General features: G+C 39.1%; 1 protein-coding gene across 1 annotated transcript; it reads right to left on the reverse strand.

Moving 5' to 3' along the window:
* Nucleotides 1–6,284: 6,284 nt before the first annotated feature.
* On the reverse strand, nucleotides 6,285–18,933 carry LOC145660317 (uncharacterized). The gene is made up of 22 exons (XM_081724803.1): nucleotides 13,740–18,933; nucleotides 13,486–13,640; nucleotides 13,253–13,374; nucleotides 12,951–13,004; nucleotides 12,742–12,803; nucleotides 12,139–12,293; nucleotides 11,144–11,216; nucleotides 10,901–11,055; nucleotides 10,688–10,809; nucleotides 10,273–10,334; nucleotides 10,092–10,192; nucleotides 9,936–9,989; nucleotides 9,724–9,799; nucleotides 9,383–9,564; nucleotides 9,057–9,178; nucleotides 8,859–8,920; nucleotides 8,574–8,750; nucleotides 8,175–8,347; nucleotides 7,881–8,002; nucleotides 7,140–7,195; nucleotides 6,848–7,040; nucleotides 6,285–6,613 (listed from the first exon to the last, which is right to left on the reverse strand). The coding sequence occupies exons 1-22, from the start codon at nucleotides 18,515–18,517 to the stop codon at nucleotides 6,518–6,520; spliced, it is 7,152 nt and encodes a 2,383-aa protein (XP_081580929.1). The 5' UTR covers nucleotides 18,518–18,933; the 3' UTR covers nucleotides 6,285–6,517.
* Between the last annotated feature and the right edge of the window lie 3,794 nt (nucleotides 18,934–22,727).

Below are 22,727 nucleotides of genomic sequence, written 5' to 3' on the forward strand. Positions count from 1 at the left end.
CAGGAGATGGTTTATCTTCTTTCTCTGCTACCTGGTCTCCACTCTGTATTGTCATTGAATAACTAAGACTGTCATAAAACTCTGAATTATGCTAAAGGAAAGGAGAGCAGCACCCTGCCGAGCAGAATGTATACCATCCCACCATAAAAGGCCAGGCTTTTCCTCAAACGTAGCCCATTTATCTTTGAACCCCACATTGTTTTTTGAGAACCACTTAGACATCCAGCCAACAGTTTAACGATAAAACCGGTTGTACATTATATTTCCACGCAGCACTGGAGTGGGTCCAGAGCATACTACAGCATCAGACATTGCCTTCACACTTAAATTTTACTCTTAATAATCTCTGAAGGGTGAAGGCATATACCATTAGGTCCTATATGAATGACTGCCTTAAAGAAACTATGGTTGCCTAAGACCTTAAGATTATTTGCAATGTCTGGTAACCTGGAAGCCATTATGCAGCTAACTACAGCTACTGGTGTCCCTAAAGGCCTAGCTAATTTCACCTGTTGCAGAACAGAGCCCCCTATAATCAGAGCTCTTTCAACAGGTTTCTCAGTGGGTGCCTCATTGAGTAGGGCAAACCTGTTGTGTACACAAATGGAAAGGGTGTAATGCTGTCATGGGTGAGCTGACGTATGACTATTTCACCATGATGTCACTGATTCATGAAAGAAACAGGAAGAAAATGTCATGTCAAAATCTCTTTAGTGCAGTACATTAATAACATCATCTTTTCTTCATTCGATTTAAGAGTACATTCGACTTTCATACCACTGACTTTTTGGCATTTCTTTCATATCTTAGTTGACATGGTAATAAAGCTAATTTGGCTGAAGCACAAATAGCCTCACCCAGTTTTTAGTAGAGCTAATGACTTTGAGCTAGAGTGGCTGGAACATTCTGTTGTGCCTTCTAATAAAGGTATTTGGCCAAACCCTTTTGACTAGAAATATAAAGCAGCGAAAATTTTAAGCAGTGCTGTGTGTCTGTACTATGATTTTTCCTAAAACCTGAAAGATAATTCTAAACTACTGTACACATTGAGGTTAATAACTCTGCTTCACTTGATGCTAGAAAGACAGGGTTACTCTTCTTGGAAAGGAACATATGAGAACTACTTGTATTTAAAATTAGATGGATCTACATGCTGTCCTTGCAATATCTCTCCTGCTAAAAGATGTGAAAAAAAAACCCATTGCACTGATTGTATAAAACCCCTTATGGTATTTTTATGAATGTTTCAAGCACACATACTTTTTTCAGTTGTTTATTTGGCTCATGACTATTAGTCAGTTGCCCTTCACCACAACAATTAACCATTTAATTTTTCTTTGATGGTGAAGGGAAAGAGAGGACATACATCCTGCAAGATTTTACATCATCAGCTCTACCTTGCATCATCAAGGTGTCACAGAATGCTCCTCCCCCCATGTGTCATATGTTACAGCCTGCCGCGTGCAGGGGGATTCACATGTGTATTGTTTGTAACCATGCCCCCCTGGGATAGCACACACCTGCACAGGATTTAATGTTACATGTTTGGTTGTGTATTTAAACCCCTTTCAGTGTGTGCTCCTTGGTCATTGTCGCTACTTATGTGTTAGTATAGATCTCTGTAGCTGTAACGTTGGTTTGTGTTATCACCAATTCATGTGTATATGTTAGTTGTTTAATGTTTAACATGTAACTTTGTTCAACATAGATGTTGTATGTGAGTACCGCCTTTGTCATCTATGTTTAATGTAAATAAACATTTTGCACCACCGAGGAAGTATGTGCGTCCTGCTCCATGCCCAGCGGCACTCAGGCTATCAGTGTTACACAAGGTGGAATCTGTAAGAAGCAGAATGTCATTTCAAAATGTCTTCCTTAGTGCAGTGTATAATTAACATCATGTTTGCTTCATCCAATTTGAAAGTGCATACCACTGAATTGTTGGCATTGCTTTCACATGTTAGGTCACATGCTAATAAATCAATGTGTCTAAAGCACAAATAGCCTCTCCCTCTGTTCAGTTTTTAGGACAGCTAGTGATTTTGAGTCAGAGTGGCTGGAACATTCAGTATTTGAAGGGTGACTCCCTGCCATGCCTCCTAATATAGGTATTTTGCTCAGCCCTTTTGTGTTTGCTTGAGTAGGTTTCATTCGCTGAAATAATTTCATTAATATGCTCATAAATTACTGCAACCCTTTGATTGTTAATGGCACAGGGAATAAGCACACAGCAGTAGTGTAGCAGCAGAATCAGGCTGGATAGAATGCTATCTAGCTGATAAATATCAAACACTTCCAAATTAGCCGAACCAAGCGTGATGTCATACAATCTATAGTGATCCACATTACATGTTTGGTTTCATAAATGATTTTGGTGACATTATATTTCATCCTTTTTAGATTAAATAAACATTCACACTCTCAATATAATAGTAGTGATTTAGCAGTAGTGAAGCATTGACCTTTATAGCATTTAGCTGACACTTTTATGTAAAGTGACTCACAATTATGACTGAATACAACTTGAGCAATTGAGGGTTAAGGCTCAGGGGCCAAACAGTAACAATTTGCCAGTAGTGGGACTTGAATTGGCAACTTTCCAATAACAAGTTGAATACCTTAGCCAGAGCTACCACTGCGCTGCATTTAAATACATTTCCTGCACCACATTTAAATACATTCAGCAAATTAATCAAAAATATTTTTAATTGTTTAAGTGTTTAAATAAGATTTGTTTATAATCTGACACATTCAGTTGTTTCTCACTGTATTTGGAGTGTCAAAATAAAAAACTGTAGAAGTTAACCTTAGAAGTCACTGAACATGTAACAGGTATAATACATACTGTCTCAGCACACTTAACAAGCTGTTATAGACATTCTGTTGACAACATTATGAAACTTGACTTGATTTTGGTTCAGGTAAGTGTCAAGATTAGGGCCGAGGTGAGGGATAGAATAAGATTTTGGGTTGAGGTTAAGGTTGGGATAAAAATCAGGGTGAGGGTGTTAATATTAGGTTCTGGATTTTGGTTGGGGTAAAAGATCTTCCCTTGACACTGAGGAAGTATGAGCAATGCTATAAACAATTATGTAGACCCATCTATTTGCAGAATATTTAAAGGACAACTGACACTGCTCCCGTATTGACTGACTAATTTAATACTTATTGTAGGGCACTATTTATGCTTTTTAACTCTAGCACTTATTGTTTATAGCAATCATTGTTTAAGATAGACCTTATGTATTTTGCACTTATAGGTATCAGCATTCATCCCTGTATTCTACAGTATTCTAGTTCATTGGTATGTTTAATTCTAACCTACTATACTGTACTTGGATATATTCTATGAATAAATGACAAAGCATTTTTGTAAGTCGTTCTGGATAAGAGCGCCTGCTTAATGCCGTAAATTTAAATTATGTAGACAAGGCTGCAGCAAAGTTTCCCAATGTGTGATTTTCTGCCACAAATTCTTGTTAATCCTCAGTGTCTGCATTCATTTCTAAATGTAATAAAACTTTCTAAATGCAGTAAGACATCGAAGGTTTAATTGTTTTTATTTAATGAAGAATTGAATGCATGAGAGAGAAGCAGCCAATTTAATCTCTTCTGATCAAATTCCACAAAACATTCAATTCATATCTACACACATGGCAGTGATGGCATGGATACATGGATACATACTGTTTTTCCTCAGATTACTTTGCACCAAACATAGCTCCATCTTAAAACACACGTGTATCAAAACAAGTACACAAAACAAGTTATTGTTCCTGACAGGATCCTTGTCCCTATTCCAGGCTTTGTCCCTATTCCATGCTGGCCCCTGCCCCAGCTCCCGTTCCTGTCCCAATTTTGGAGTCATTTTTGGCTCCTGTGCCCATTGAAGGCCCAGCTCCATCTTCTGTCCACATTACTAATTGAGCCACTGAGTTATTATAATAATTTCCTTGAGTAGGTAGAGCATGCAATACATGAAGACCATGTAAGAGAGTGGGTTGATAAATTAGTATGGGAGAGGCAACTCAACTTGTTCTCATCATGTTCATGCACTATTTATACTCTGGCAAAATGGTCCTTCTCATGTATAAACAGCTTAAAAGGACTATAGTCTAAAAAGCAGATTAAAGCACTGCCTTCAATGTCTCAAAAGAAGTTTTACTCTCTGGACTCCATTAAATTGAGATAATTCTTTAAACTCATGTCTATAACTGGGAGGGATGACAATATCCTGCTCTCCCCCCAAAGTGGAATGTATCTGAACCTAGATAACAGGCCTGAGGGCTGCACCATAAGCAGGCTGAAAAAAACTTTGGGGTTTCAGTAAGATAGCAAACTTCACTTAAAACATTTACATGCTGGTTTAATTGATATCGTGATGTGGGTTAGCAACTTTAGGTTTAACCAGGCTTTACTGATAAATTGCTATGAACTAGTGCAATAAATGCCTTGCCTTCAGCAACTTTGGGCTGAATGCAAATGCTGAAGCTGCAACAAAACCATAATAACCAGGTTCTTAACGCAGTATCAGGTTAAAATAATCACACCATATAAAAAATGTAATCATTCAATAAACATGGATATTACACGTTTCATTTGTGAAGCCCGAATCAGAATACAATAATCTTTTTTTCTACAGGTTTGTTCTGACTGCTATCTCTTAGAAGGGAAGTGATCTATAGGAAGACAGTAGTTTATTCAAATTAGTTGAAGATGAAATTAAATGGAGTGGAATAGATCACGCTTGGACAATGAGGATAAAAATGTAAAAATATAATAAAAGAAAAATAATCAAGAGAGAATATGGTACTGGTTAACTCAGTACACCTGCAGACCCTTAATACTTACTAGGTAGACATCTATCTCATCAAGCCACACCGCAAACTAGTGTAGAACACACGAGGGACTGCTTTGCCAAATGTATTCTTTGATCATCAAATTAGTAGCCATTGTACTTAATGGCTTAAACTTAAAATGAGCAGTGTCAAAATAAGAGCTTACATGATAAAAACAAGAAGGAAATTAAAACTTATTTTACCATTACATTACTCTTAAAATATCCTTATGCTCCTACATAATCAATAAAAAATAAATCACATATGTAAAACTTTATGCACACAGTGATGCAATGATAAAAACAAACCTTCTACCCACCACAGTCAGGATAGCAGGCTCAATGTACCAACTTTATTTATATAGCAACTTTCTTACATACAGATGTTTATTTATATATATATATATATATATATATATATATATATATATATATATATATATATATATATATATATATATATATATATACATATATATATATATATATACAAAATGTGTGTGTGTGTGTGTGTGTCATAGTTAGTCCCTCCCAGCTTCTGTGTTCCATGGTTTCCCTGTCATGTGTGTTTTGGTTCCATTCCTTAGTTTCGTTTTCTCCACCCCTTGCTTGCTTTTCCACGCCCATCATTACTTTCACCTGTTCCTCATTTCTAGTCTTATTAAGTTCATGTATTTAAATGAACAGCCGTTGGCTCCCCTGGAAACACTATAGAGGTAGTTTAGTGGAGTTGACTAGGTCCCTGGCTGGTGCTGCTGTAGCCTATGTTCCAAGTACAGGCCATGAGCGCTGGACGGGTCTGCTCAAAGCCCATGAGGACTGTCTCAAGGGCTCCGCCTCTAGAATGGGCTCTCCCTGGGTGGCTGGTGACAGGCGGGACATAGTCAGTAGCAGCACGTTTGGACCCAGGGCAGACGTGCCCCTCTGCAGGGCCAAGGACACGCCTCCACTGCCTGCCCTAGACTGCCTGCGTCTATGCGCCTTTTGCGTATGTATATAGGCGCATCTACTTGTCGTTGTGTGTACCCACGGTGCATGTGGGTGTGATATATTGTTTGTTCAGGCTGGGTCCCTCCGAGGATGCTTTCGCCATTAAACATAGTAGCTGCACCTCTAGACACACTGCTTAACATTGTAGCTGTGCGTCTATGTATTTAAACTCCTGTTGGTGTGTGCCCCTTTGTTGGTCTTTGTTATGGTTTTGGTTCTGTTTGTGATGCACATCTTGTTCCTGCTTGTTGTGTCAATGTTGGATGTTACTCATCCTGTATGTTCTACATGAGTGCCATTGTTTACCATTCGTGTCTCGTCAATAAATCGGTCCACGCCAAGGGAGTCTGTCCGTCCTGCTCCTTACAAAAGGTCTTTAGAGAAATATTGGTCTATTTTTTCCTTCAGTCTTTGTATCTTTTGATTACACACACCACACACACACAAACACACACAGACCCAGAGTTCAGTAATGCATAAGAATTTATTAAATATATTTTATTTTAATTACAATTAAGATCTTGGAATTATCATTCAAAATAGATAAATAACAACCACTGAGAAAACAGATTCTAACATGAATAGATTTAACAAATGTTAACAGATATATGCACATAAATACATTTAAAATATATTAACAAATAAGTTTGATTTTTGGGGCATATTTAAAATAATTTTGTCTTTTTTTCTTCAAAAGAGTCCATTCCGTGTTGTGTACTGGACACTGTAGGACCGTCTTCTGTTGTAACGCCTCCTTATAGCAGCACACCAACCACACAGTAAACACTGAGATATGCAGAGAGAAACATACACACACACAAATAGAAGGAGAGAGAAAATGACAGAACAACAGAGAAAAATAGTGGAGAGATTAAACAGAAGAAAACTTCATACCTTCTTGATAGGGTCTTATAGTTACTGTTTATTTGTGCTGATATTGATATTTAGCAAAATGCTCTGTTTTTAGCCAAATAGTAAATTGCACATAAATGACTTTAAAAGAGCTTTAATGGTACTTACACAGAGTAGAATCCAGCATGGTACAAGAATGATGGCTATAGCACAGGGGATAATGATGCCCAGAACCCACCATGCTCCCACAGGTGCCAGACCACAGATTTTAAGTATTTCAGCAAGAAATGCGCTTGGAAAGTTGATATCACCTGGCTTATACACATACTGTTCCTTAGCCACGATCACTGTAAAATTAACTCTGCAAGAATTTGACAAATCAGTTAGTTAATCTGAAACATTAAAGTATCCAGTTGTTCTTCATTCTCTATAAACCTAAAATAGTAAATGTATCACTTACGTGATATTAGCTGGTGGAAAGGTAACATTTTGATTCTTGGTCAGTATTGTGTTCATCTGAAATTTAGTGTAAAGAATGATTGATTTTAAATGCTAAGCATTATTTTTATTTAAAAGTTGGTCAAATTTTAATTTCAGGACACGTAAAAAGAAAATAATTATGAGACCCAATGCCAGGGTAAGTCTGATGCAGATATGATGGCAGCAGGGAGAGAGGGAGGGAGACATGGGCATAATTGGAGTTCCTTAATTCTCCATAAAGAATGAAAAAAGCAAGCTCATCAAAGACCTGGCATAATGCAACAAAGAAAAGGAAAGCAACAAGGACTGGCAGTAAAGCTTGAGGCATGTGGATGCAGCAAAGGTAAGAAGTACAGCAGTATCTAGCAGTAGACACACTTAGGGGCAAGACATAATGCACAGCACTGGACAAGCATTCGTGCAGGCTCAAATCAGAACAAGGCAGAGGTGCAAGTGGTCAGTAATCAGTATATTGGGAGCAGGGCACGTGCGTGTGTGTGTGTGTGTGTGTGTGACCGTGGGTGTGTCCCTGTAGTTTGGTGCCTTGCACACCATGACAATAGAAAATAAAAGTGAGTAATAAATGGTAATCAGAAAAGTAAATGCTAATTCCATTACCTAAATAGTAAGCAATATTTTTAAAGTTTTTTCCTAGAAAATAATTTTGGGACTCAATTCTAGGATAAATATAACCCAAAGCATAAACGTGGCTCACACTTACCAGGTTGTTGGTTGTTTGTTGAATTACATTATTTGTTTCACTGCTCAGCTCATTTTTTGTAACCATGGATACATTGCTGAGCATGAATCCAAAGTTGATGCTGAGCGAGGTATTGTCAATTTCTAAAAGACAGGTAGAGTCATTGCATGCTATCCAGACTTCTGATAATGCATTAGTTGTTTGAGGTCACTATTTGGGAAAGTGTATTCAGGAGGCCCTCCAATGCAGCACATAACATATTCAGGAACATTGACATTTTGTTAATTTTTTTCATTCACTACAGAGGAGACTCACTGTGCAAGGTGGGAATTTGGATGCTCTTGGGGTCATTTAGGTTTTGGATTCTATTTTGTGTTGTTTTGACTCTTGGGTCCAGCAGATCATAAGCAGAGAGAAACTCATTCTCACTTGGCATGTGTGTGACATTCTTAAACACCACTTCAATATAAAACCATGCAGTCGCAATTCTGAAGCAGGAGAGAAAATAAGAAGTTATTACTGAGATAAACAGAATGAAAAGAGAACAATTTCTAATTCATTTTCTTCAGTACAACCAGTTATATTAATCTAAAAATTTGTCCACTTGTGTAGCAGCGTGTAATGTTAATGGAATGACAACACTTTAACCACTGCATGCAAGAACACACAGATGCACAATGCACAGCAATAATACTTTGGCATCAGTACACTCACAGAGTTGACTGAGCAGTTGTCTGGATGGACTGGGCAGCTGTTGTTGTTGTAGCAGGAGTGGTCATGGATGCCAAACCACTAACTTGAAGTATTTGAGCAAGAAATCCACTTGGCGATTTGATATCTCCCCGCACATAGACATATTCTGTGTTAGCCACAATCACCGTAGCGTTACCCCTGGAAGAAACAAAGTGAATCATTGATGCATTCTGTTCCGCCTCCCCCCTCCCATCTACAGGATGATTCTGCATAAGGATTCAAATCAAATTGTGTGTCATTACTTACGAGAAGTTAACTTGAGGGAATACAAATGGAGTAGCATCTGGGTTGTTCATTATTTTGTTAAGCTGAGAATAGTAAATGTTAATGAGAATAACACATGTTAATTACATGACCTCAATTGTAAGCAATTTTTTTTTTATTTTGAAAATGCAAAGATATTAATAAAGTACAATAAAGATCATAAAAGTATCTCACACTCACCAGGTTGTTGATTGATAGATTAATTAAATAATATGTTTCATTGCTCATTTCAATGTTTGTAGCCATGGACACATTACTGATCCTAAATACAAAACTGATGCTAAATGAAGTATTGTCCATTTCTAAAAGAGAAGTGGAGGCATTATATAACATAATTAACAAATTCTGGGATGTCCAGACTTCTGATAATGCATTTTTTGTTTGAGGTCATTATTGGCTAAAGTATATTTAGGATGCACACAAAGAACCTACACATAACATATTCAGGGTCATTGACATTTTTGTTAAATTTACAACACAGGAGAGTAATCAGGTAAGAGACTCACTTTCGTAGGTAATGGTCTGTATGCTCACAGGGTCATTCAGCTTTTGGTTTGTGATATCTCGCTTTGTTCTGACACTTGGGTCCAGCTGAGCATAGGCAGCAAGAACCTGAGCCTTATTAGGTACAATCATGAGGTTCTTAAACATCACACGAATATAAATCAGTACTGTCACCTGCCTGAAGCTGCAAAGAAAAGAAGTCAAGATTATTGAAATTCATCGAGAATAAAATGTTACCAATTACTTATGTACAATGGTGTCTTGTTAATGGAATGAGGAGACATTAAGCACACATGCAAGAATACAATACATTACAATATTACTTTAGCATCAGTACACTCACAGAGTTGGGGTTGTAGTATTCTGTAGAGCTATGTTGGTTATGGATGGTGTGATGGATGGTGTGGTTGTTCTCATTTCTTAAAAAAAAAATTATGTAAGATAAATGTTTAAATATTTGGGCATAAAAAAAAAACAAGAACCACTTGTAAGTAAATGTTAAAACATATGATTTATTTGTAACTAAAACTTTGAAATTGTGATGTGACAACATACCAGAAGTCAACATTAGATTGCTTGTGGATGTTGAAAGAACTGCTGTATTTGATGCTGCATGAAAGTAACAGTTAGTGACAGGTAAAGTTAAAAAATACAAACTCTTCTGAAACTAGCTGTGATAAGATACTGAACATATATTTTTCTCTAACATACCACTTTGTCTTTCGAGCTCATTTAGGTAGGTGACTGGTCTTCTGGTATCTCCATCTTGGAACTGGTACATCATGTTCCCTTCAATCAAATTTGAAAAGCTCCTACCAAAATAATTTAGAAACTATTTACTTTATGAACACTACTAAATGTAAATTTGAAAAGAATACAGATGTAACCTTACATGAATTTAGTACTCAGGGGTTCAATTGGTACTGAATCGGGATCATTTATAAGTGAGTTTAGCTGGAGAGAAAAGCACATTTTTTAGTTTTTAGTTTTTTTGGATAAGTAATCACACGTCATGTTTTTAAAAGATTTTTAAAGATGCAAAACTTTACCATTAAAAAGTAATTGGATTAATTTCAAGTGTACCTGTTGTGTACATACTGAAATTGATTGTCTGTTGTGATTGTAAGTTTTAAACATGATTTATGTAAGCAGCATTTTGGAGTTTAAAACCATCAGAATATATTTTATTTTATGTGATTGTTTTTAAATTTTGGAACTTTGAAATTTACATGTTAAGGTCTATAAACCTGCAGAATATTCAAATGGGAGAAATCTGTCCTTTTAGGCAGACTGTAAGGTACACTCACTGCTTTGTTGATGTAGCTCTGCACTTGGCTATAAGTGGAGTTCCTGAGGACGGGGCTGTTTGGCATGCTGATGTTACTAAGACTAAATATGAAGATGACGGCATAGGAGGTAATTGAAATTTCTGTGGAACAAAACAACTGTCCATAGATTTCATTGGGAAATAAGCAGTTAGTGTATAGTTACAGAAGTATTGTACAATTAAGAAAACTTACTCTCATAGGTAACATTTAGCACTTTGACAGAATCAGTGATATTTGTGAATCGTGAGCTGAGCAGATTTCTTGTAACATTGAGGACCAAACTCTCACTAGGGACAGGAGAGGAGGAGTTGAAGATGAGCCTGGTGGTGACCACAGCTGAACCAGATCTAGAGGGAAACAAAACAATTTTTCAAAGTAAATTCACAATGAACACATCTCTAATAAATAACTTTGAATACCATGACTGAAACATACATTATAGAGGGTGTTGTTTCAGAAGTCACCACCAGACTGCTTGTAGATGTTGGAGGAACTGTTGTAGATGAGGCTGCAAAAAAATAAGTCATTAATACAGAAATTTTAAAATCATGCATTAATTGTTTAGAAATTAGCTGTGACACCACATAAATGTTCTATAACATACCACTCAGAGTTTTGAGCTCATTGAGGAAGCTGACAGGTATTTTGGTATCTCCATCTTGGAAGTGGTACTCCATGTTACCTTTAATGACATTTGCTAAACTCCTATTAAAAAAAAAAAAAAAAAAAAGCAAAACTTTTACTGTACAAGTTTTGTCCTAATTATGATGAGAAACAAATGTCAGAAAATAAAACAATAAACTTACGTGAAGCCAGAGCTCTGAGGTTCAATTGGTTGTGCATCATGTTCATTCAGAAGTGTGTTTAGCTGGAGACAAACATGAACTGTCAATTCTAAAGATACTACAGATGACATCTCAGTGTATATATTGGGTTTGACATCACATTTCGGATTACAAGATAAAACTGGAATAATCTTCAACTCATGTTAATGTACTAAAAGCATATTAAATGCAAGTTTTTTCTAGACAAAATGACTTTCCTTTCAAAAATAAAGGTTATAATGTTTCATACAATGTGTATCTGTCCACCACATGTTAGAATTTGTAGAGATGTCACAAACATTCATTATACATAATAAAATATTCTTATCAGAGGAATCTTTTTAGTAAGAGAGATATTTATATATGCTTACCACTTTGTTAATGGTATTCTGCACCTGGCTGTATGTGCTGTTAACAAGAGTTTTATTGTCTGGCATGCTGATATTGGTTAGGGTGAATGTGAAGATGACTGCATACGATGTGTCTGTAATTTCTGTGAAGTGAGGAAAATGCATTAATATCACTGATCAAGACAGAGAATTCATGGAGGTGGGATGGCGTAATGGATTGCAGTAGCAAGACTGTGGAACTGAAAAGGAAACATACTCTCATAGGTAACATTGAGCACTTTGACAGAATCGGTGATATTTGTGAATCGTGAGCTGAGCAGATTTCTTGTAGCATTGAGGACCAAACTCGCACTGGGGACAGGAGAGGAGGAGTTGAAGACGAGCCTGGTGGTGACCACAGCTGAACCAGATCTAGAGGGAAACGAAACAATTTTTCAAAGTAAATTCACAATGAACACATCTCTAATAAATAACTTTGAATACCATGACTGAAACATACATTATAGAGGGTGTTGTTTCAGAAGTCACCACCAGACTGCTTGTAGATGTTGGAGGAACTGTTGTAGATGAGGCTGCAAAAAAATAAGTCATTAAGACAGAAATTTTAAAATCATGCATTAATTGTTTAGAAATTAGTTGTGACACCACATAAATGTTTTATAACATACCACTCAGTGTTTTGAGCTCATTGAGGAAGCTGACAGGTATTTTGGTATCTCCATCTTGGAAGTGGTACTCCATGTTACCTTTAATGACATTTGCTAAACTCCTATAAAAAAAAAAGCAAAACTTTTACTGTACAAGTTTTGTCCTAATTATGATGAGAAACAAATGTCAGAAAATAAAACAATAAACTTACGTGAAGCCAGAGCTCTGAGGTTCAATTGGTTGTGCATCATGTTCATTCAGAAGTGTGTTTAGCTGGAGACAAACATGAACTGTCAATTCTAAAGATATTACAGATGACATCTCAGTGTATATATTGGGTTTGACATCACATTTTGGATTACAAGATAAAACTGGAATAATCTTCAACTCATTTTAATGTATTAAAAGCATATTAAATGCAGAGCTCTGAGATTCAATTGGTTGTGCATCAGGTTCATTCAGAAGTGTGTTTAGCTGGAGACATACATAAACTTTTAGTTCTAAAGAGTATAAAAATTCATATTGTCGCCTATAACTTTAATAATGTCTATCTCATTTATACATATCAAAAACATGTTAATTTTAAGTTTTTCCAAAGCAAAATTACTTCCCATTTTTAGGATTATTAGAATTCACTCCATTTGTACCTGTCCAACACATTGGTATATATAGAAATGTAATAAATATGGATGATACATAATGCAGTATTAATATACCCTTACCACTTTGTTGATCATACTCTGCACCTTGTTGTATGTGTTGTTTCTGAGATCTATACTATCTGGCATGCTGATGTTGGTCAGGATGAATGTGAAGATCACTGCATAGGAGGATTTTGTAATTGCTGTGAAGGGAGGACAATGCCATTGATATTAAATGAGCTATGGAATTCAGGAAAGTGAGAGGGTGATATGGGTACTTGTAGCAATGTTGTGGAATTGAACAGGAAACTTACTCTCATAAGTAATATTTAGCACTTTCATTGAATCTGTGATGTTTGTTAATCGAGAGCTCAGCAGAAATTTGCTAGCACTAAGGACCAAGCTCTCACTGGGGATGGGAGTGGAGGAGTTGAACACAAGCCTGGTATTGACCACAGCTGAACCAGATCTAGAGGAGAAAAAACACATAATGTGTTGATTTTTCAATTAAAATTCATAATCAACACATTTCTACTGCATAACTTTGAATTTCATGAATTGAACATACATTATAAAGGATGTTGTTACAGAAGTCACCACCACATGGCTTGTAGACAATGATGGTCTTTGTTGTGTTGAAGCAATTGTAGGTGGCAAAAGTGTTGTTAACATTTTGATATTGATTGGGAGAACTGCACTTGAAGTGGATCGTATTGTAGTTGTTACAGTTTCTGGTGTCATTGGTTTTTCACTTGTTCTGTTTTCAAATGCTTTAGTTGACATTGTTATAGATGTTGCCTTAGGTGTGGATGAATTCATCATGTCCAATTTTGTAGGAGTTAATGATGTTGTGGATGCAGTGGTTGTCTGGGGAGTAGACATAGACAAAGTTTCAAATGTTGTTGTTGTTTTCTGAGATAGGGTTTCATCAGTTGGTTGTACATCAGTTGATGTAACCAATTTTGTTGGGTGTGTAGAGTTAGTTGAAGATGCCAAAGTTGTTGCTGCTTTCTGTGGTGTGGATGAACTTGATGTCTGTGAAGTAGATGCAGGTGAAGTAGCCAAAATTGACGTGGTCATCTGGGGAATGACTGTAAATGAAGATGCTAAACTTGTTCCTGCAGTCTGTAGTCTGGATGGAGTGGATGTGCTCAAAGTTGTGGGAGTGGTTGGTGGCTTGGTTGAACTGGTTATCTGTGATGTGGAACCAGCTGATGTATTCTGAGATGTGGTGCCAGGTGAAATGGCCCAATTTGTTGCTGTTGTCTGTTGATTTGATGCAGGAGTCGTTTGTGATGCAGTCAAATTGGCAAGTATTGACATTAACATCTGCGGTGTAGATATAATTGAAGATGCTAAACTCATAGCTGCTTTCTGTTGGTTGGATGCATTGGATGGGCTCAAAGTCATTGTAGTGACTGTTGGTGTGGATGCTATTGGATTTGACACTGGTGGTGATGTTTTCTGAAATGTGGTTTCAGCTGACATGGCCCAAGTTGGTGCTGTTACCTGTTGTGTTGATAAAGGGGCCGGCTGTGACATATATGAAGACGAACTGGCAACTATTGAAATTGACATCTGTGGTGTGAATACAACTGAAGATGCTAAACTCAAAGCTGTATTCTGTTGGATGCTGGCATAGGATGGGCTCACAATTGTTGGAACTCTTTTTAGTGAAGTTATCTGTGATTTAGAAGCAGCTGAAGTTGAGACAAGTAAAGTAGTTTTGTGAGGTATGCTTTCAGCTAAAGTGGAGAAAGTTGTGGTAGAGGTTCGAGGGTTAGATGAAGTGGATGCATGTAGAGTGGATGATGTTGAGCTGGACACTGTTGATGTTTTCTGAGGTGTGGATTCAGTTGAAGTGGACATGCTTGTGGGAGAGATTTGTGGTGTGGATGAAGTGCTGTACTTTGGTCTAGAAATAGATGAAGTGGACACTGTTGATGTAATCTCAGGTGTGGTGTCAGGTGTAGAGGATAGAGTTGTGGGAGTGGTTGGGTTAGATAAAGTGCTAATCTGTTTTGTGGATGCTGTTGAACTGGAACCTGTTGATATAATCTGAGGTGTGGATTCAATTAAAAAGTCCAAAGATGTAGGAGTGGTTATTGGGTAGCCAGAAATGGGGATTTGTTTTGTGGATGCTTTTGAAGTGGTCACTGTTGATGTTATCAGAGTTGTGGATTCAGTTGAAGAGGCCAAAGTTGTTGGAGTTGTAGGGGAATTAGATGAAGAGGTGACCTGTTTTGTGGATGGTGTTGAACTAGTATCTGTTGAAGTTTTCTGAGGTGTGGATTCAGTTGAAGAGGCCACGGTTGTGGCAGAGGTTGGTCTTGTGGATGAAGTGGTTAAATCTAGTGTAGAAGATGAGGAAGTGGACACACTTGATGTTTTCTGAGTTGTGGATTCATTTGAAGAGGCTAAAGTTGTTGGAGTTGTAGGGGAGTTAGATGAGGAGGTGACCTGTTTTTTGGATGCTATTGAAATGGAACCTGTTGATGTAATCTGAGGTGTGGACTCAGTTGAAGAGGCCACAGTTGTGGAAGAGGTTGGTGGTGTGTAGAGGGCTGATGAAGGGAACACTTCTGATTTAATCTGATGTTTGGTTTCAGGTGTAGAGGCCAAAGTTGTGTGAGCGGATGGTGATTTAGATGAAGTGGTTATCTGGTTTGTGGATGCTGTTGAATTGGAACCTATTGATGTAATCTGAGGTGTCATTGCAGTTGAAGAGGCCACAGTTGAAAGAGTGGTTGTTGGGTTGGCTGAAGTGGTGATTTGTTTTGTGGATGCTTTTGAAGTGGTCAATGTTGATGTTTTCTGAGTTTTGGATTCGGTTGAAGAGGCTAAAGTTGTTGGCAATGTAGGGGATTTAGATGCAGAGGTGACCTGTTTTGTAGATGCTGTTGAACTGGAACCTGTTGATGTAATCTTAGGTGTGGTTTCAGGTGTAGAGGCCAAATTTGTGGCAGTGGTTGGAGATTTAGATGAAGAGTTGAGCGGTTTTGTGGATGCTGTTGAAGTGGAACCTGTTGATGTAATCTGATGTGTGGTTTCATGTGTAGAGGCCACAGTTGTAGGAGTGGTTGTTGGGTTGGCTGAAGTGGTGATTTGTTTTGTGGATGCTGTTGAAGTGGTCACTGTTGATCTTTTCTGAGTTGTGGATTCAGTTGAAGAGGCCAAAGTTGTTGGAGTGGTAGGGGAGTTAGATGAAGAGGTGACCTGTTTTGTAGATGCTGTTGAACTGGAACCTGTTGATGTAATCTTAGGTGTGGTTGCACTTGAAGAGGCCACGGTTGAGGCAGAGGTTGGTGGTTTGGATGAAATTAAAGAAGTGAACACTTTTGATGTAATCTGAGGTGTGGTTTGAGGTGTAGAGGCCAAATTTGTGGGTGTGGTTTGCGAGTTAGATGAAGTTGTTATCTGTTTTGTGGATACTGTTGAACTGGAACCTATTGATGTAATCTGAGGTGTCATTGCAGTTGAAGAGGCCACAGTTGAGGGAGTGGTTGTTGGGTTGGCTGAAGTGGTGAATTGTTTTGTGGATGCTATTGAAGTGGTCACTGTTGATGTTTTCTGAGTTTTGGATTCAGTTGAAGAGGCCAAAGTTGTTGGCGAGGTAGGGGATTTAGATGCAGAGGTGAGCTGTTTTGTAGATGCAGTTGAACTGGAACCTGTTGATGTAATCTGATGTGTGGTTTCATGTGTAGAGGCCAAAGTTGTGGGAGTGGTTGGTGAGATAAAAAAAGTGGTTATCTGTATTTTGGAATCTGTTGATGTAATCTCAGGTGTGGTTTCAGGTGTAGAGACCAAAGTTGTTGCAGTGGTAGTGGAGTTAGATGAAGAGACGACCTGTTTTGTGGATGCTGTTGAACTGGAACCTGTTGATGTAATCTGAGTTGTGCTTGCATTTGAAGAGGCCATGGTTGAGGCAGAGGTTGCTATTGTGGATGACATTGATGAATTGAACACTTTAGATATAATCTGTGGTGTGGTTTGTGGTGTAGAGCCCAAATTTCTGGGAGTGGTTGGCGAGTTGGATGAAGAGGTGACCTGTTTTGTGGATGTTGTTGAACTGGAACTTGTTGATCTAATCTGAAGTGTGGTTGCAGTTGAAGGGGTCAATGTGGTTGGAGTTTTTATTTGAGTGGATGCAGTGCTTGTCACTGATGTGGAGGTGGTGGAGGAAGACAATGATGTAGTTGTTGGCCCTGATGTAGATGCAGACAAACTTTCAGAAGTTGGTGAGGACGAAGTCGTAATTTGTGATGTAGGTGATGTCACAGTGGTCAGAGTAGTTGCTGTTGTTGCTGGTTTAGATGCGATGGTTGAATATGGAGTGGATGTACTTTTAGGTGACACAGTAAGTGGAGATGTTTGTGTTGATCCACTGCTCATCCGTTGCGTGGATGCAGTAGAAGTGGTCATTGTGATTGGTTTCATTATTTGTGTGGATGGAGTGCTTGTCACTGATGTGGATGTGGTGGAAGATGAGAATGATGTAGTTGTTGGCTCTGATGTAGATATAGACAAACTTTCTGATGTTGGTGAGGACAAATTTGTAATCTGTGATGTAGGTGATGTCACACTGGTCAGAGTAGTTGCTGTTGCTGCTGGTGTAGATAAAGTGGTTGAATATTGACTGGATGTACTTATAGATGTCAGAGTAGCTGGAGATGTTTCTGTAGATCCACTGCTTGTCTCTTGCATGGATGCAGTATAAGTGGTAAATGATTTTGGAGTCGTTATTTGTGTGGATGCAGTGCTTGTCACTTTTGTGGATGTGGTGGAAGATGACAATGATGTAGTTGTTGGCTCTGATGTAGATGTAGACAAACTTTCTGAAATTGGTGAGGATGAAGTCGTAATTTGTGATGTAGGTGATGTCACAGTGGTCAGAGTAGTTGCTGTTGCTGCTGGTGTAGATGCAGGGGTTGAATATGGATTGGATGTACTTAAAGATGACAGAGTAGCTGGAGATGTTTCTGTAGGTCCACTGCTTGTCTGTTGCGTGGATGCAGTCGAAGTGGTCATTGTGGTTGAAGTCGTTATTTGTGTGGATGCAATGCTTGTCACTTTTGTGGCTGTGGTGGAAGATGACAGTGATGTAGTTGTTGGCTCTGTAGTAGATGCAGTAAAACTTTCTGACGTTGGTGAGGACAAATTTGTAGTCTGTGATGTAGGTGATGTCACAATGGTCAGAGTAGCTGCTGTTGCTGCTGGTGTAGATAAAGTGGTTGCATATGGAGTGGAGGTACTTTTAGGTGACAAAGTATCTGGAGATGGTTCTGTAGATCCACTGCTCGTCTCATGCTTCGATGCAGTAGAAGTGGTAAATGTGGTTGGAGTCATTTTTTGTGTGGATGCAGTGCTTTTCTCTGATGTGGATGCGGTGGAAGATGACAATGATGTAGATGTTGGCTCTGTAGTAGATGCAGTCAAACCTTCTGACGTTGGTGAGGACAAATTTGTAGTCTGTGATGTAGGTGATGTCACAGTGGTCAGAGTAGTTGTTGTTGCTGCTGGTGTAGATAAAGTGGTTGAATATGGAGTGGATGTACTTTTAGGTGACAAAGTATCTGGAGATGTTTCTGTAGGTCCACTGCTCGTCTCTTGCGTGGATGCAGTAGAAGTGGTGAATTTGGTTGAAGTCGTTATTTGTGTGGATGCAGTGCTTGTCTCTGATGTGGATGCGGTGGAAGATGACAGTGATGTAGTTGTTGGCTCTGTAGTAGATGCAGTAAAACTTTCTAATGTTGGTGAGGACAAATTTGTAGTCTGTGATGTAGGTGATGTCACAGTGGTCAGAGTAGTTGCTGTTGCTGCTGGTGTAGATGCAGGGGTTGAATATGGATTGGATGTACTTAAAGATGTCAGAGTAGCTGGAGATGTTTCTGTAGGTCCACTGCTCGTCTCTTGCATGGAGGCAGTAGAAGTGGTCAATGTGGTTGGAGTCGTTATTTGTGTGTATCCAGTGCTTGTCTCTGATGTGGATCTGGTGGAAGAAGACAATGATGTAGATGTTGGCTCTGTAGTAGATGCAGTCAAACCTTCTGACGTTGGTGGGGACAAATTTGTAGTCTGTGATGTAGGTGATGTCACAGTGGTCAGAGTAGTTGTTGTTGCTGCTGGTGTAGATAAAGTGGTTGCATATGGAGTGGATGTACTTTTAGGTGACAAAGTATATGGAGATGTTTCTGTAGATCCACTGCTCGTCTCTTGCGTGGATGCGGTGGAAGATGACAGTGATGTAGTTGTTGGCTCTATAGAAGATGTAGACAAACTTTCTGAAATTGGTGAGGATGAAGTCGTAATGTGTGATGTAGGTGATGTCACAGTGGTCAGAGTAGTTGCTGTTGCTGCTGGTGTAGATAAAGTGGTTGTATATGGAGTGGATGTAGTTCTAGGTGACAAAGTATCTGGAGATGTTTTTGTAGATCCACTGCTCGTCTCTTGGGTGGATGCAGTAGAAGTGGTGAATTTGGTTGGAGTCGTTATTTGTGTGGATGCAGTGCTTGTCTCTGATGTGGATGTGGTGGAAGATGACAATGATGTAGATGTTGGCTCTGTAGTAGATGCAGACAAACCTTCTGACGTTGGTGAGGACAAATTTGTAGTCTGTGAGGTAGGTGATGCCACAGTGGTCAGAGTAGTTGCTGTTGCTGCTGGTGTAGATAAAGTGGTTGTATATGGAGTGGATGTAGTTCTAGGTGACAAAGTATCTGGAGATGTTTCTGTAGATCTACTGCTCGTCTCTTGAGTGGATGCAGTAGAAGTGGTCAATGTGGTTGGAGTCGTTTTTTGTGTGGATGCAGTGCTTGTCTCTGATGTGGATGCGGTGGAATATGAAAATGATGTAGTTGTTGGCTCTGATGTAGATGTAGACAAACTGTCTGAAATTGGTGAGGATGAAGTCGTAATGTGTGATGTAGGTGATGACACAGAGGTCAGAGTAGTTGCTGTTGCTGCTGGTGTAGATGCAGGGGTTGAATATGGATTCGATGTACTTAAAGATGTCAGAGTACCTGGAGATGTTTCTGTAGGTCCACTGCTCATCTCTTGCATGGATGAGAAAGAAGAGGTAAATGTGGTTGGACTCATTATTTGTGTGGATGCTGTGCTTGTCTCTGATGTGAATGTGGTGGAAGATGACAATGATGTAGATGTTGGCTCTGTAGTAGATGCAGTCAAACCTTCTGACGTTGGTGAGGACAAATTTGTAGTCTGTGAGGTAGGTGATGTCACAGTGGTCAGAGTAGTTGCTGTTGCTGCTGGTGTAGATAAAGTGGTTGTATATGGAGTGGATGTACTTCTAGGTGACAAAGTATCTGGAGATGTTTGTGTAGATCCACTGCTCGTCTCTTGCGTGGATGCAGTAGAAGTGGTGAATTTGGTTGGAGTCGTTATTTGTGTGGATGCAGTGCTTGTCTCTGATGTGGATGCGGTGGAAGATGACAGTGATGTAGTTTTTGGCTCTGTAGTAGATGTAGACAAACTTTCTGAAATTGGTGAGGATGAAGTCATATTGTGTGATGTAGGTGATGTCACAGAGGTCAGAGTAGTTGCTGATGCTGCTGGTGTAGATGCAGGGGTTGAATATGGATTCGATGTACTTAAAGATGTCAGAGTAGCTGGAGATGTTTCTGTAGGTCCACTGCTCGTCTCTTGCATGGATGCAGTAGAAGTGGTAAATGTGGTGGGAGTCATTACTTGTGTGGATGCTGTGCTATTCTCTGATGAGGATGCGGTGGAAGGTGACAATGATGTAGTTGTTGGCTCTGATATAGATGTAGACAAACGTTTTGACGTTGGTGAGGACAAATTTGTAGTCTCTGATGTAGGTGATGTCACAGTGGTCAAAGTAGTTGCTGTTGCTGCAGGTGTAAATAAAGTGGTTGAATATGGAGTGGATGTACTTTTAGGTGACAAAGTATCTGGAGATGGTTCTGTAGATCCACTACTCATCTCTTGCTTCGATGCAGTAGAAGTGGTGAATTTGGTTGGAGTCGTTATTTGTGTGGATGCAGTGCTTGTTTCTGATGTGGATGTTTGGGAAGATGACAGTGATGTAGTTGTTGGCTCTGTAGTAGATGCAGTAAAACTTTCTGACGTTGGTGTGGACAAATTTGTAGTCTGTGATGTAGGTGATGTCACAGTGGTCAGAGTAGTTGCTGTTGCTGCTGGTGTAGATATAGTGGTTGTATATGGAGTGGATGTACTTCTAGGTGACAAAGTATCTGGAGATGTTTCTGTAGATCCACTGCTCGTCTCTTGCGTGGATGCAGTAGAAGTGGTGAATTTGGTTGGAGTCGTTATTTGTGTGGATGCAGTGCTTGTCTCTGATGTGGATGCGGTGGAAGATGACAGTGATGTAGTTGTTGGCTCTGTAGTAGATGTAGACACACTTTCTGAAATTGGTGAGGATGAAGTCATAATGTGTGATGTAGGTGATGTCACAGAGGTCAGAGTAGTTGCTGTTGCTGCTGGTGTAGATGCAGGGGTTGAATATGGATTGGATGTACTTAAAGATGTCAGAGTAGCTGGAGATGTTTCTGTAGGTCCACTGCTCGTCTCTTGCGTGGATGCAGTAGAAGTGGTAAATGTGGTTGGATTCATTATTTGTGTGGATGCTGTGCTGGTCTCTGATGTGGATGCGGTGGAAGATGACAATGATGTAGTTATTGGCTCTGATGTAGACCTAGACAAACGTTTTGACATTGGTGAGGACAAATTTGTAGTCTGTGACGTAGGTGATGTTACAGTGGTCAGAGTAGTTGCTGTTGCTGCTGGTGTAGATATAGTGGTTGTATATAAAGTGGATGTACTTCTAGGTGACAAAGTATCTGGAGATGTTTCTGTAGATCCACTGCTCGTCTCTTGCGTGGATGCAGTAGAAGTGGTGAATTTGGTTGGAGTCGTTATTTGTGTGGATGCAGTGCTTGTCTCTGATGTGGATGTGGTGGAAGATGACAGTGATGTAGTTGTTGGCTCTGTAGTAGATGCAATAAAACTTTCTGACGTTGGTGAGGACAAATTTGTAGTCTGTGATGTAGGTGATGTCACAGTGGTCAGAGTAGTTGCTGTTGCTGCTGGTGTAGATAAAGTGGTTGAATATGGAGTGGATGTACTTTTAGGTGACAAAGTATCTGGAGATGTTTGTGTAGATCCACTGCTCGTCTCTTGCGTGGATGCAGTAGAAGTGGTGAATTTGGTTGGAGTCGTTATTTTTGTGGATGCAGTGCTTGTCTCTGATGTGGAAGCGGTGGAAGATGACAATGATGTAGTTCTTGGCTCTGATGTAGATGTAGACAAACTTTTTGACGTTGGTGAGGACAAATTTGTAGTCTCTGATGTAGGTGATGTCACACTGGTCAGAGTAGTTGCTGTTGCTGCTGGTGTAGATAAAGTGGTTGTATATGGAGTGGATGTACTTCTAGGTGACAAAGTATCTGGAGATGTTTCTGTAGATCCACTGCTCGTCTCTTGCGTGGATGCAGTAGAAGTGGTGAATTTGGTTGGAGTCGTTATTTGTGTGGATGCAGTGCTTGTCTCTGATGTGGAT

This window comes from Electrophorus electricus, chromosome 12 (genome assembly GCF_041902795.1).
Source record: "Electrophorus electricus isolate QZ-2024a chromosome 12, ASM4190279v1, whole genome shotgun sequence".
Lineage (NCBI taxonomy): Eukaryota > Metazoa > Chordata > Actinopteri > Gymnotiformes > Gymnotidae > Electrophorus > Electrophorus electricus.

Excerpts from the sequence above, each read along its gene's own strand:
- LOC145660317 (XM_081724803.1), bottom strand. The coding sequence starts at position 18,517 with ATGACTCCAACCACATTTACCACTTCTACTGCATCGAAGCATGAGACG. Across the intron at positions 13,375-13,485 it reads GCTAAATATTACTTATGAGA|CAATTACAAAATCCTCCTAT; the intron begins GTAAGTTTCCTG and ends CTCCCTTCACAG. Across the intron at positions 6,614-6,847 it reads CATGCTGGATTCTACTCTGT|TGTTTACTGTGTGGTTGGTG; the intron begins GTAAGTACCATT and ends TGCATATCTCAG.